Source organism: Mytilus trossulus, chromosome 9 (assembly GCF_036588685.1).
Source record: "Mytilus trossulus isolate FHL-02 chromosome 9, PNRI_Mtr1.1.1.hap1, whole genome shotgun sequence".
Classification (NCBI taxonomy): domain Eukaryota; kingdom Metazoa; phylum Mollusca; class Bivalvia; order Mytilida; family Mytilidae; genus Mytilus; species Mytilus trossulus.
In genome coordinates this window covers 57075261-57091289 of record NC_086381.1, presented here as the reverse complement: position 1 = coordinate 57091289, position 16029 = coordinate 57075261, and the positions used below count along the sequence as shown (strand labels likewise).

The window sequence follows — 16029 nt, the reverse complement described above, 5'->3', positions numbered from 1 at the left end:
TGTCAGAGATTATATTTTTTTATTCATATGACAATAAAAGTATGATTATAAAAATACAAGGCGAACGTTTTGTTAATATTTCGTAAGAAATCATTGAAATATATTAAAATTTTTAAAGAATATTGTTCATACACACAAAAGTTATAATAAAATTGAGAATGGGAATGGGGAATGTGTCAAAGAGACAACAACCCGACTATAGAGAAGAAAACAACAGAAGGTCACCAAAAGGTCTTCAATGCAGGGAAAAATAATGTCTGCATCCGTTGCTGCATATATATTCTGTCGACGCTAAAAACTTTATTTGGGTATTTCGATTGAATTCAAGATAATATAAACACTTGATCACGATCAAGCATGTAAAAAATCTTTTTTGAAAATGAGTGTTATTTGTGCATAGGTCGACTTCGTTCTTTACTTCTATTTTTGTGTGTGAAGAATGAGTACACTGTAACTGATTTTCTGTCAAATACAGTTGAACAAAAGGAAGTTTCTAACGACCTTGACTGATTATACAGCCCTTGTACGATCGGCATTGGCTTGCGCCTTATTGGGCATTAAATAATTTATTTTTTAACATGTATTAACATAATTTGGAACTAAAAAAAAAATAATGAAAGTTTTAAAGAGTAAAACTTTGATAAAAAATTGATGAATGAGTAAATAAGTAAATACATTAAAATTTAAATACAGCTGGGTACGAAATAATAGCTTAAACCCTTTCAAACTATTCTAGTAATCTCTCCATGCCGTATAACACGGGCCATGCTTGTAAGAACTGTACGTGTGATAGTAGTTAGCTCGTATAATAAGTCAACATTCGGTATAGTCAGGGACTGTTTTACACCAGGTACGGTGAAATCGAAGACATCCAAAATCTCATCTTCGTTAGCTAAGGGTCACGATCCACTCCCGCTCTCCAGAGTGGATCGTAACCCTTGGCTAGCGAAGATGCCAAAACCTTTGATTTTAAAAAACATGGAACTATTTTGTTGCCAATCAGCCAATTATTGTACAACTAAATAATATCTTTGACTCATTGGCACTCATACCACAATGCACATCTTCTTATATCTATCTTTACGATTACGCCGCTTCTATATATCATAGTCCATATTTAGCAAAGTTAACGACAGTGTGAATATTTTGTGTATGAGTGACAAATGATTCGATGCCATACTTATCAGCCTTTGGTAGTTGTTAGTGTATAATACAGGCTTTAATCTTTCAAATTTCTTCCTTTATATGTCATGCATCAAATAAAAAGTAGTATTATACATGTGAAAATTAAGGTGATAAAATTTAAGGTAAAGTAGTGATTAAGAGTCCGTTGTGTATATACCGCAAAGGATTTCTTAGTACACTAAGAAGAAAGTTTTAGCACTAATGGCTCTCACTGAAACGACGTTTTAAGCCCCAGGGAGCATGGATATAAGACAATACTAGTATATAACTCATATCTATGGTATCAATAGCTATAGTAATTGTGAAGTTAAATGACTTTTAAATCAGCGTGTGCCACTCGGCACGTGCCCAACGGCTTAATGCAAATTCCAAATCATCACAATAAAAAGGGTGAAACAGCTTGTATGATTGGAGCTTTCAAACTTAATAGTAGACTTAACCCCAACATAGAAGGGTTCAAATTTTGAGTTGGAGCCGTTAGACTGCTCTATGATTTGATATAATTTGTTTCGAAAGCAGTATAGTACTCGGCAATGTGAGTTTTTGTTAGATCCCGCGCGATTTTATTATTTAAAGGAAATTCTTTACGAAATAACTAAGAACATTTTATTTGTACTCGTAACAAAAAGGAGAAAAGTTTGGGCTGCCTCCCTTCAATTTTGTCCAGTTACCAAAGTAAAATCAAATTTAACTTCTTCGACAATGCACAGGGTGATATATTGTATATGCCATTCAAACACTTACACTTGTTCTTTCATTTGTGTGTCTATTTAATGACCATTTTATTTCAAAGTTTGGATTTGCATCCTTTATTCTCTAGTACGTTTCAATTTCTACATACATCACAGTCAGTAATGATCAGTAAGTAAAGTTGTGTGTTAAACGTCAATACGAAAGCAAGCAATCCATAGTAAAAAAAGATATTTAAAGGGCACATATTTATCTTTCGTCTGAAAGCACGTATACACCGCAGTTATCGTAAATTATATAAACATATAAAAAAAATCGAAAAAAAAAATATTTGTTTAAGACAAAACAGAGAAAATAACTGTTAAGTGCGGGTAATCCATGCGCCTTGCCTTCTTTATGTTTCGATATTTTAAAAATTAATTATTCTTTTATCTATCATAACACGTGCAAACTACACTGGTGAGTTCAATATATGTCATAAACTTACAGCTGGTCCTGAAAATGCATGAAATATTTGCCACTGGACTTTAAACAACCAACAATCAATCACACTATAACTTATAGTATATATAGTAGTGAAATAGAAAATGTATATTATAATGATACAATTAGCAAAATAAATAGAATACAAATACACACTACTTTATCTAACTGCCACAATTTAAAGGAATACTCTCTAAACTATATATTACGTAGAGAAGCGAAAAGTTTCTTTAGAATACTAAACAAACTTCCGAACAGTTCATGTTTTTTTTCCTCAATTTAACAACTTGAAAACATAAGCATGTATATTAAAAACTGACGACCAGACATCACTAATACGTGTATACACAAATTCATTAATTCTTTATTGACGTTTAGCCCTACGGGACCTTTCTATTAAGAATGATGATGAGAGTAATTGTAATATATAATAGGCATGTACTTTCTTACGTTATGGATCATTGATTTTGTTACCTGTTGACCCGGTTGATTACCAGCACGTGCCATCGAAATCGACCATTTTAACTAAAACATTTTTTTTTAAATTAACGCCATATATATATACTAAGTACTATAAACATATCATATGGATTAGAAGATAAATATTATAAGGATACATTGTTTGAATGAATCGCACGGAAAAAAATAATCATACGTCAAACAAAAAGCAACAGCTTCAACGGTTAACTAGGACATATATCAACAGAAAACGAATTAAAGCAAATGTCATTCATATAAAAAAAAATATGCATGTGTTAATTTGCCTCCGCTGCATTTCTGTGGATCCGTAACTTTTTTAGGTTACGTTTAGAATTTTCTGTTACTAATCTTCAAATACGAAAAACATTTTCACCGGTGTTCACAACTTAATGTATGGCAAACGTTTTGATGTGTATACAATTACCATACGTCCTTGCATTTAATTACCAATATATATTTATATAAACTAACATTTATTAAAATATAAACAACATATATAGACGAATTATTTATGAGTTCCTCGAAAAAACAAGAAAAGAAATAAAGAATCAACAGAAGATTTATATATTTTTTTTAATTAATCAAAATATACTTCAAACAAATCCTAATATTAAAAAACTTATAAACATAGTAATCTAAAATGCATTATCGAGTAGAAGGGGCGCAACTCGTGGTATCAAACCAGTATACTGAACGGATCTAAACAGGGTCTGAAAATTTTGAACGTAATTTTGTATCCATGGTCTGTTTTGGTATGACACGGTCTTAACGGGTCTAAACAACCCGCTAGACGGTTCAGTCTTTTCCGTCTTGACATGCCTTAACGAACTGATTAACCTGATGAGGCTATCGATCTGAACGGCGACTTAACGATCTTAAATATCTTGACGAATTTCTCTAGCGGTAAATCCAGTCAATCAAGATGTGATCAGACCAAAATGACCGTTTCAGACTGAAATCGTGCTACTAGTGACAATACTGAAATATATGAATTATTTACTTCCAGTCAACATGGCTAATGCCGAAATTATGGAGGAGAATGAGCTGGCCCACAAGTAAGTTAACAGTTACATCAACGATATACATTCTTGTGACTTATGTTAATGAGTCATAGACTAAAAAAGTCAAGTTACTACATACATAATTCAAAAATGAAATACAAAAAAGATAGGTTTTATGATATAAATAAAATTAATTCAAATTAAGATTTATGCCCAATTAATGTAATTTCAAGTAGAAATTATATCAAACTAATATTCTATTAAAATTATCACTTTTTTAAGTACTTAAACATTGATTCGAACAAAAACAAATGTTCGGTTTTCAATCTGATAAAATCAAATGCAAAACACTTATTTAATTGATAGCCTCGAAAAATTTTCTATGACTCAGAAAAAAACATACCCTTAATCAAGTAAGATGATTACTTCATTACAAGTATCTTCTTTCAGTCTGGTGAAAAGAAGTAGACCTGGACCACCATGTGTGAATGACAGACAAAGTTGTCGGTATAAAAAATGTTGTTCTAGTTCTACATGCGTTTACGGATCCTGCAAGGCATGTAACCCAAGGAAATGCAAAAAGACCCGTGATTGCTGTGATGATTCTAGCTGCGTTTACGGAAACTGCAAGTCCTGTCTACCAAGAACATGTAAAAAGACACGTGACTGCTGTAGAAATTCAAAGTGTGTTAATGGAAACTGCAAGTCATGCAGAGGGATAACCTGTCAAAGAAAAAACGACTGCTGTGAAGGATATACCTGTTCCTACAAGAAATGTGTGAGGAAGGATTAAACACATATCAGATGAAAGTATAAGGGAGCCAGAAAAAAAGTTTGTCATTAAACATGTTAAATGTAAAACGAATAACAAATAAAATTCAGGTTGAATGACACTTATTCTTATACTCTTTGAGTTCATTTTATAATGTATTTCTGCATATATACAACCATTTCAACTGATATTTGAGAGTGTGTCTTTTCATGTTGTGATATTACACTATTGTTCAGCTAAAGGTGAAGGTTTGGTACAATAAAAACGTGCTGCATTTGTTTGCACCTATCCTTAATCAGGAATCTGATGTTCTGTAGTTGTCGTTTGTTGATGTCGTTCATAAGTGTTTTTCGTTGCTCGTTTCTCTTTATCGATTAGACAGTTGGTTTTCCCGGTTGATTGGTATTGCTATTATAGTTATTTTTAGAGGCCCTTTATAGCTTGCTATTCGGTTTTGTTGATCATGTTGATTATTGTACTAGTAAGTTAAATTTTGGATGTAACGCGTCTTCTGATTGGCTGACAACGCTTTGTTTATCAGCACATCAACATTATTTTATCGTCTGACAGTGATGTCAACAACATTTTTGTCATGATTCACCGCGGTTTATAATTAAATTATACGGAATAACTGTTATATTGTTTTTTTCTGTCTATTCGAAATAACATTAAAAAAATGTGGTGTGTACTGTGAAATAACCCACTGCGCCATGTATTCAGTTTACACCATATGTTTGATGTTATTTCTTCATAGACAAATAACATAGTACATTCATTTTTTTTAGAAGATAATAGCCTGCATTTACGATATATATGTCAAAAGACTCGGTGTCATGGTTTATCTTTCAAGTCGGAACAAGTGTAAGTTCGTGTCAAACTAAAACAACACGAAAAACGACCAAATGACAACAACATTATTCAAAACAGAATTCGTATTAGACAGGTGATTTCAGATAATGCTCAATATGTGACAACTGTCTTGTTATACGTAAAAGTAGTATGATGTGGTTTTGCATTACTCAAAAGTAGATCTGTAAAGCAAATGTTGATACGAAAGACAATGCTATATTTTAAATAAAGTGTAGAATTGTCGATCAGGCAGAGAATAACGGTATGGTTTCCTATATTTTTAAAATAATTTCTCTTCATCTAATCTTTGATACTTTCGTTCATTTAATACTTAACGTTGAATTTAAACATCATGTCATTACAACATTGCGAAATGCAAAGGTTTAAATAGTTGGTTTATACAATGTTAGTACACGTGTATATTGTAAAATATTATTAATTCGTATTATTTAACAAATTTGATTCGTTTAGGCATAGTCACATGTTAAACTATATTTTCGAAGGTAGAGAGAAAACGGCGTATAGCAAAAAGCATATTGACCGGCACAATGCATATCGCACGGTTATTTTTAGAATATCTAAAAACCGATATACTTTGTGACGTCATGTAATGAATTTCAGGATATTGTTTAACGTTTTGAAACACATGATATCTGTGATCAATAATTTGACGGAAAAAATCTTCAAATACATAAGATGTCAAAAAAAAGTAAATTAAATAACAGCCTATATGTTGTTATTGTCAAGGAGACAAATTGATGTAATATTTATAAAATTCCAACAACCCTAAATGACGATTTTGATACAAATATGGTCGGAAATTAATAATATAACAAATATAGCCTTTGTATGAGGTCAATACAGGATATATCGACCCAAAGAAGTATATCGACCTCGGACTTCGTCCTCAGTCAATATACTTCTTTCAGGTCAATATATCCTTGTATCGACCTCATACAAAGGCTATATTTGTATATTATCATATCAATGATATTATAACTAATCAGCAATCATTAATTCAATACGTAAATTGTTACTAAACAGGCCATTACATTAACACTGTTATAATATTCCTCAATGGAAAGCCAGGACATACGTATTAGCCACACAATGTAGAATAAATTAATGTCGGAATGTCTTTAGTCAAGTATACAAATCAATCAATGCTTATAAACTCAAGAGTTTCTTTATGTGTAGTCAAACAGATTTACCTCATCTGACAATTAATGTCCCAATATGACCATTGCATTATCTGAATTGCGTAATCGTGTTTTGTACATGTCTGTGTAAGCTGAACCGGTTAGTACTAGTTTTATAACTAGCCTAGAAGCCAGAACATCGACGCATTAGTATGTATACAAAACTATTTTTCTGTAGATTTTAAATTCAATAAGCGTAAACATCTGGTATAAAAGCCGGAAAAGTGGATATTAAGTTAGAAGTCTTATTGTCAGCGATAACCACATTTGCTAATGTAAGTACAATTTCCGTCATGCTAACATGCATTGGCAAAAAATGATAGGTAAACAATAGATAGGAAATTATTTATTCGAGGTACTGACTTTTCTTTTTAACAACATGTTCTATTGTTCTTTAATTTGTCTTTGCAAACTATTAATTGTTCCGTATTTTTTTGGGTTTTTATGTATGCTGATACAGATTGTATGTACGCAATATTTGTTTGGATAATAGTGATTAAGATTATGACACAATGATAACTGCTGTACCCTCCTTTTTTTATAAGTTTACTTATGATGTCTGTTTTTTTTTCAACCATTGTTGTAAATGCACATATTTTTGCAGCTGTCATTAAAGTTTGAAGTTTAGCCAGCTATACAACTGTTTTTGCAGAAGATAATACGTGTACCAAACCAGAAATAGGAACGTTTTTCGAAGCGTTTGTCTGTGTATTTTGCAATTTGATTAGGACTTTTTTTAAATGACTTTTTACCATCTAACATGTCTAAATATTAAACTTGTTGAACAGGTCATACAACTCCTCTAATTGTATTTGAATGAGATGCAGATTTTCACAGCGAGTAGTGTGTGCCAAAAAGGCGGAGAAAAAACAGACTGAAACAATAATTGATAAGAAATCAAGTCAGACATCTTTTTCAAAAAAAAAAAAGAATTGTTACCATGAAGACTTATTATTAAGAAATATGTATGTATTTTGTAGTGCCTTGTAGAAACAAGATACAAACAATGAAGGTTTCCATTGGTTTAGTTGCCAGTCTGTTGTTGATGTTTGTTGGAGGTAAATAGATTATCAAGAGAATTATCTGTTAATATTCGTAATGTCTTGCTGTAAATACGCATTTGTTCCACTGGTAATTGTATTTTTTTACGTGTGTGTTGTTTGATAATTGACTTAATATATTAGTATATCATATATATATATACATGTGACTAACTTAGAATATTCAATTTGATTTACGGGAAAAGATACATAATTTCTTTCATAACAATTTAGATAATATTAAGCGTAGTCTTTCGGAAAAAAAAATAGAAAAACAGTTTGCAGCTCATGATCCTCTCATAGCTGTTTTGAAGTATTTGTTAAAAGTGTTAACATCATTTTAAATTTCATGTATAACGTTTCCTAAACAGACAGTTTACTTCGTGAAATACAAAACACGTTACAAGTAATGAATATGTAACCTATCCTTGTTTACTTTTAAAAAAATGTGACGTGGATGAAGAGTCATCTCACTGACCCGCATACCACATCTTCTGTAATCGAAATTTTGAAATTGTGAACTTCGGTGTTTTTCTATGTTAATGAAACGACTGAAACCATAAACATCATTGGCAACTTAAAATGACCTTTGTGGAGTGGTCATTGCGTATTCAGAATACTTACCTAACAAACGTTTTTTAAAGTAAATTTGGCATAACTCTGATTTTCACGATAATGAAATATGACTATCTAAAATATTTTCTTCTAGCAAACATGGCCAAAGAAGTAATGATGGAGGAAAATGAGCTAGCTCACAAGTAAGTGTGATTTTAATTTGAAGAATGGGATAGTATGATTGTATTTTTTTTACATTGTATATCAAAAGAGAAGGTTGGGAACTTATATTTTACATATAAGTACCTATGGGGACAAATGTATCTCAAACGTGTAAAATATACAGATGTAGTCGTTTTTATATATCAATTACAATTGTAACGAAATGGTTTGATAAAAAGCAAGACAAAAACAACTCGACAGTTAAAACAAAAAACAAGGGCCCAAAACGTCTCTCTGACTTTGATTACTCTCTTTACAAGAATTTTAAAGCGCGTTAGCTGTGCTCGCTTGACAGACAGCTTATTATTGCGACTTGTAGCTAATATTTTACAATATCAAAATGCAGTTAACAATAATTTGTATCAATTCCTAGGACCAATAAAATACAATGCACTTGTTTACTTAGTGAACACCAGCAATAACTGTAATTACTATTTGTATGTATTACTCAATTTTATTTCACTTGACTGGGCGGAGTTTAACCGTTTAGCTCATAATAAACCATTCCATCTATAGATAGGTGTTGTAGGATAAACTCATCAATGAAGTGTCCAATTATTCTTCTGTAAATTCCTTTGATGGCACTGATAGGTGATTAGAAATCAGTAATAATTATAACGGCAGTCATCCCAATCACACACATCTTCAAATAGACTGTCCTTATGCAAATTAAAACGTAAGCTCCGCCCGATCAGTTGAAATGACATTGGTAATATGCATAAATTGTGCTGATAAATTTACCCTAAATTATACTTGTAATATATTGCTTTTGAAACGCCGTTTTCCATCTTTCAGACTTGTCAAGAGAGGAATACAATTATCATCACCAACTCCACCACAATGTGGGAATAATGGCGATAGTTGCCGGTCAAATAAATGTTGTATTGGTTATAGTTGTGTGTACGGATCCTGCAAGTCATGTAACCCAAGAAAATGCAAAAAGACCCGTGACTGCTGTGATGACTCTAGCTGCGTTTCAGGAAACTGCAAGTCATGTCTCCCAAGAAAGTGCAAAAAGACGAGAGACTGTTGTTATGGATCGAGCTGTGTCATCGGGAACTGCAAGTCATGTCAGGAAAGAACTTGTAAACGAAGCAATGACTGCTGTGGAGGATATACCTGCTCCTACAAGAAATGCGTACGTTCCAAGAAGGAATAGGAGCGGATCATGTGCAATAAGCTAGTAGATAGACTGCCTTTGAAGTTCTCCTCCTTCAATGAATGAGATTATATAATAAAATTCATTTTAAATGATACTGATTTTTTATCTATTCTATCCAAGGATTTGATTAATTGTTCTTTCATTGATGCATATATTTATTTTATTGGTTTGATATGGGAAAAAAATCACAAAAGTCCTTAAAGCTGATTATAATTTTTTAAGTTTGCATTTGTTGACACGACTAACATGAACAAATAAGCACAGGTTTAATTTAACAAGCTTAAGACAATGGAAATATATTTTCAGAGGTTTATTACTACTTCCCTGAATTGTACATTTGTTTTCAAATTTCATATGCATAAAGCTGTCATTAAGCATGTTAAACTGTTCTGCTTTCCATGCTCTTAAAAATGGAGAAGTTGAATGATAGTCAATGTAAAAACTATGCGCAGGGGTCTGACAGAAGTACGTGCAAATATTTTAAATATTCACGGAGGAGCAAACTCTATACTGCGTGTACGTCCAGTCGATTCGGGAAGACCTTTTCAAATGAATTATGCATATGTGTTCGGCAATTATGATGGATTAGTCTTGTCTGTCTCGACAAGGGGTTAATAAGGCTACGTAAAGTGTTTTTATAACAAATAAATATATCAAGTTTAGACAAATATTTCTGTAAATAACTTATGAATAAGTGTTCTAAGTATCAATTTTATATGAACATCGCTTCTTTTTAAAATATACATGGGAAAATTAGAGTTCGGAATGCCTTGTTTTGTGTACACTTAACCTACACAAGGCCTACATCGACTATCAACTGCATGTAGACAAAACAGGATTTATTCTAGATGTAAACATTGAGTTTTATCAATCGGAAAATAATTATGTTTAGTTTATGTGTGAGTTACACTAACACAAGATTGAGTGTAGGTCAATGTGGACACGGCCTAAATCTCTCACTCTCACTTTAATGAGAGTTGCATCAAATTCCATTGTATTGACAAAGATGTGTGCACAAAACAAACAGACATTCTAGGTAAAAATGTCAGTTACAGTAGAAAACATTGTGTTATAATTTTATTCAGTATAAAGTCAAAAACACATGTAAAAAAGAAGCACAAGAAGGCATACAGACAAAGCACACCAGCAACAATGAAAGACGATAATACAAAATTGTGAAAATTTCATAATTGCACAATTACACAATGACGGGATGTATAAGTACAGAGCCACGGCATGTGTATCAAAAAAGCATAAAAAAGGTACGTAGAAAAGTCTTACTAGAGGTTTCCAGATTTGCTACGTAGCAGGTACGGTTGGTACGTAACACAACCGTTGGTGTTGTTTGGGAGGTTTCATTTAATGCATGAGATTATTGTATGTATCATGATGAAAATAAAGAAACAAAATTGCATATCAGTGATAAGAACCTTAATCTTGTATTTTATTACGATTTCTCTATATCTAGAAAACCTTGAACATGTTGAACGTGATTTTATACGATAAAATTTATTTTGTGCACAAGAGAATGAATCAAACAGTCCTTACTGGAACTGAGTTGCCTCGACCTTTATATTCTAAAAATAGATTTGCGTTTCTGTATGGCTATGTTTTTGTTTTCTGTTTATATTAAGAAAAGGATTAAAATAAAGAATATTTTCTAATACTCAAATATAAATTGGAATAATTAGAAATTACTTATTAATAATATCTTACTTGTACCTTACTGGTGTCGTTAATGACTACAAAGACGGATCCAGGGGGAGGGGGCTTGGGGCCCGCCCCCCTTTTCGTGGCAAAAAATTGGTTGATTATAGAGGGAATCACCGAAGCATGGATGGAGCGCCCCCCCCCCCCCCCCCTTTTATGAAAAGTTCTGGATGCGTCACTAAACTAGTACACGTGCTTATGGCAAAAATGAGTTCAAAATTGTGTTGATTTCTCATTAAATTTTTTTTTTTTATTAATTAAGCTATCTTTTCGATCATTGGAGCAACATTTTTTCATAAAACGCAACACACATTGTAAAACCATCGATCCGATCCATCTTTGTCCTTATATTTTGTCACTGAACTTTTTAATAAAATTTTTGATTATATTAATTACTTAAAGAATAAATATAAATTTTATGATACTAACAAAAACCATTTTTTTGAGTCGAAATATTAATCATCACGATGTTACTTCATCGTGTTCGCTTATTATTATTATGTCACTAGATTTTGTTATTACATTAGTATTCGTAAATATTGTCGCGAGTAAAATTGTGTATTGTACGTTCCTGGGAGTAGTATAATATAATCTACGAGGGGTAATGGTAAACCAATATCCATCCATTAATCCTTTTGTCGTATAGCATTGCCAAAAAATACTTCATACAACACAGCGTATTTTGTTCACTGATAACGGCAATAATTTGACGCTATATTTACACTTACTCTAATGCAATATGAATATGTCTTTCTAACTCTTCGTAATGTTGTACGGAAAATACTATGTTGCTATATAATGTCTTTTGCACCATTTACAACTGATTTATGGACTCAAAATTAAGGATCATTTTCATCGGTTGGTAAATGTTTCTATGTAATTATTTCAGGTTTATATATGTACTAGTATCATGAATACGATACTACTTAAAATAGTTAACTCCAGTTTTTCTGAGTTTTCTCTCTCGGTTTACTGCGAAAAAGATATATGAACAGTTGTGTTTCTAAAAAAGGCATGTTTCTAAAATTTATAGAGCATATTGATTTTATGAGGGTTTTTTTTATAAATAAAAATTTTAAGCCCGACGGTAAAGAAAATTGTCCAAAAAGGGAGGATGTCAAGTAAATACGATATCAGCCATATCTCTATGCATAATTGTTCAAATTGAAGATGTAAACGACCTTGTATTTTTTATAATTTCTTTCCGGACGTCTGATTTTTTTATATCTTTATTTTATTCTTCAACATATATATACAATAGATATATTACATATAACACAACATTATCACAAGGCAATGTTATTTAAAAGTATGACATACATAATCAGTACAATATTTAGAAATCAAACGTTTTGACTCCTTCGGTTTTTTGTAACAGAGTAATATTTTTTTATAAAGTATGTCTCCCTGAACTTTTTTTTTTATTTTGATTCAATATCCATATACAAGGGTTTCCCATCTTTCGCGAACATTACAATAACGATTTGGTTTTATATTAGTTTTGTCATTTTTCTTTTGTTATTAAGGTCAATTTATTTTGTTCAAATTCATTTTATTTGATCATGTTTTCTAAAAACTTACCAAAATAAATATAAAACTTTAACATTTTACAATGATACATATAGTTATTACAAACAAAATATATAAAGTTTTAAATTTGTTTTGTAATTTAGCTTCTGAATCTATGTTGTTTCACGGGGAAATAACTCTTAACTGTAAACCTTTCGTATCAACGGTTACTTGCAACGGTTGCTTGAAATCATAATCGAGTGCACACACTATTGTTTCCTACGAATACAAGAAGAAACCACATGAAATTAGTCCCAAATTACAACTAAAAATTCTCAAAACAGTTCTGCATATGATTCCTTAAACATGTGTGGATATAAAGTGTATGCATCAATAATTTTCAAAAGTTAAATGACGGCTCCCACTTCGTACTACGGTTAGTACGGTAGCACATCTGGAAACCTCTATTAGAAAAAAAGAAAGACAAGAATACGACCTATATCATGGAACATTAACACAATGACGGGATGTATAAGTACAGGGTTTCGTCTTATATAAACGAATCACAAAATAATGAAAGACAATAATAAACAAATTATCATAGAACAACAACACGTACTACACAATAATGAGATATATATACAGAGTCAAGTCTAGTGAATATGACCAAAACAGACCATTAAAGTGACATTCATAAAGACAAATACAAGAATACTATTACGTAATAATAATTTAAACATTGCACTATAATAGTTTCGTTCTCATGTTTTGTATTCAGTCTACGTTCATCATAACCAGTTAAGACCAGTTGATTAATAGTCGTGAAAGGCAGTACAAAAACACGGCAGGATACTTATACAAACTATATATTACACATGTATTAGCTGATATTAAATGATTTTAGCATCAACATCAAGTATAAAAGCTTGCAAAAGTCAATAATAAAATCAGAAGAATAAGACATATGTATAGTCATAGTTGTTCATGTAAGTACAATTAAAGTCATTATACGTGTTTTTTTTAATGAATATGAGGTGTTAGTTTTAAGCAATAGGTTTACATGAAACATATACCATGGGTACGTATGCAGGGATTCTTAGTCATGTTACATATGTAACGTCCCTGTCGTCGAGTTTTTCGAACATAAACCTCTGTAGTTATAATACTTCCGCTTAAACAATAGAAGTAAATTGTTTTATCTTCTCCAGTCCGTAAGACCATGCATCCTTCCGTCTGTCCCATGAATATTTTTCGTCGCATTTTTCTTAGAAACTACATCTTGAGGATTTCTAAAATTTGGTTATACAGTTTATAAGTCAGCTTTACCGTGTATTGCGTTTTTAGATGCACCACTTAACAACTTCCTGTTTACTGAACACTTGTATCATTTTACACATGACAGTCAAGTTGAAAATCTTCGTCACATTTTTCTCAGTGACTGCAATACAAGGATTTCTGAAGTTTTGTTTCAAGGTCTATATAAGTCAGCTATACCGTGTGATGGATTTTTATATTCATCTCTCAACAACTTCCTGTTGACCGATATATGTCGGCCGCGTATCATTTCTGAGCAGCAATAGCTCACACTTTCAGTTATGTTTCTTTCTTGTCAACCATTTTTCTGTTTAGTATTATGTTTTATTAAACAGACGTGCCACATCTACATAGCAAATTCATACAGCATGTTAAAGTAAAATCACATTTTGTAATTCTTCATAAGTGCTTCTATGTTTAACTGTTCTAAAAACATTCGAATCTAACTAAATATGTTTAAAAAGAGATATAAAATGTCGATTTATTAATTATGCAAACTGTTTTGGATAATGTATATGGAGGCAGCTTCAGTTATTAAGCAATCTAGTTATTTTCAGAAACTTTTTGAACTTTTTAATATGGAGGATTTGTATCGAACATTTAAAACAAATTTACTACTCTTGTTACATTTAAATTCAATATTATAATATTATCAACTATAAGAAGTTTAATGCGTGAAAGTACTTTTGTTTTCTTGTCATTTACATGTCTCATTTCTGAAACTGCAAATATATCAATATTTGACAATAACAAAATGGCAAAGAAAAATAAGGTGATTCGTTTTTCCTCTGAAGTTTCTCTCATCATTATCTATCATTTTGTCTACAATTCACGTGACTGTAAATCAGATTTTCACAGCGAGCATTTAATGTAAATACCAATGTACACAACCAGTATATTAATATTATAATGGAACGCACATAAAAATTTTAGACAGCTTGCTTAAAATTTATAGACTGCATTGAAAAAATTGAAACGTCGTTTCTTTATAGCGAGTTTTGATCAGAAAACATGTATAAAATAATGAGAAATGTATATGTTTTGTATTGTTTAACAGAGACGAGATACAAGAAAAATGAAGATTGCTATATGTTTATTCTCTAGTCTGTTGATAGTGTTCGTTGGAGGTAATCAATTTATAAAGATATTATTATTTATTTCACGATTTGTTGATGTGAATGACCGTTGTTTTATTTTAATTGAAATAATAAATTCCTTAAAAAGATTTCAGACCTCATGAATGTATTCGCATATTTTTACAAGAATAAGATGAAAGTCGTTATTAAATAATTTATAAGTGCACAATTTAGACAAACTCATGATCATACTCATAAAAGTCCGATGAAATGCATGTAAGTGACTTGGTTAATTTTACATATAAAACAATTCATTTAAAAAAGGCTTATTCATTTTATAATACCTTATAATAAGTTTTTGGAGATAAAAAAAAATAATTCTCTACTCATAGCATCTGTCACATGTATACTGTACATGTATATTTGTATCATTGAATTAGCCTTGCACATGCATATATTTTTTCAGTTAGCACAAAGAAGTGTTCTCCATGACATTTGCTATCTGATGAACTTCAATAACATATAATCATTTATTTTAAAATTGTATGTGCTCATATTATGATACAATGACGAACGCGAATTGAGAACAAATGCTTTAAACGTAGCCGCAGGTTTTTACAGTGGTTACTGGTTTCAAAAAGAGGTTCCGTCAACATCGTATATCGAAAAACAAAAGAATTTCAAGAGCCACTGTCGAAAGTCCTACTGCATTATGTACGTTGGTCTTGCCTTTTGTTTCACGATCATACAGATTTGCCGAGCCAATCACCTTTTTTTGTTGG

The 16029-nt window shown here is 31.4% G+C and overlaps 2 protein-coding genes across 3 annotated transcripts in view; both read left to right on the top strand.

The window, feature by feature from the left end:
• Positions 1–4632, top strand: part of LOC134683151 (keratin-associated protein 4-3-like) — a 50626-nt gene extending 45994 nt beyond the window's left edge. Inside the window, exons 3-4 of the mRNA XM_063542267.1 lie at positions 3845–3893; positions 4290–4632. Coding sequence (XP_063398337.1) covers positions 3845–3893; positions 4290–4632 — 392 coding nt within the window. The remainder of the gene's footprint in view (positions 1–3844; positions 3894–4289) is intronic.
• A 2041-nt stretch (positions 4633–6673) lies between these two features.
• Positions 6674–9732, top strand: LOC134684034 (uncharacterized). 2 transcript variants are annotated; one of them, XM_063543327.1, is made up of 4 exons: positions 6674–6809; positions 7640–7717; positions 8409–8457; positions 9272–9732. In XM_063543327.1, coding segments are annotated over exons 1-4 (492 nt in total). In that variant the 5' UTR covers positions 6674–6808; the 3' UTR covers positions 9636–9732. The 2 variants fall into 2 exon arrangements, with proteins under 2 accessions (XP_063399397.1, XP_063399398.1); XM_063543328.1 differs by having other exon boundaries at positions 6799–6934.
• The last annotated feature ends 6297 nt before the right edge of the window (positions 9733–16029 follow it).

Coding starts and splice junctions, on each gene's coding strand:
- LOC134684034 (XM_063543327.1), top strand. Junction 7,718..8,408: donor GTTGTTGATGTTTGTTGGAG/GTAAATAGATTA, acceptor ATTTTCTTCTAG/CAAACATGGCCAAAGAAGTA. Junction 8,458..9,271: donor GAAAATGAGCTAGCTCACAA/GTAAGTGTGATT, acceptor TCCATCTTTCAG/ACTTGTCAAGAGAGGAATAC.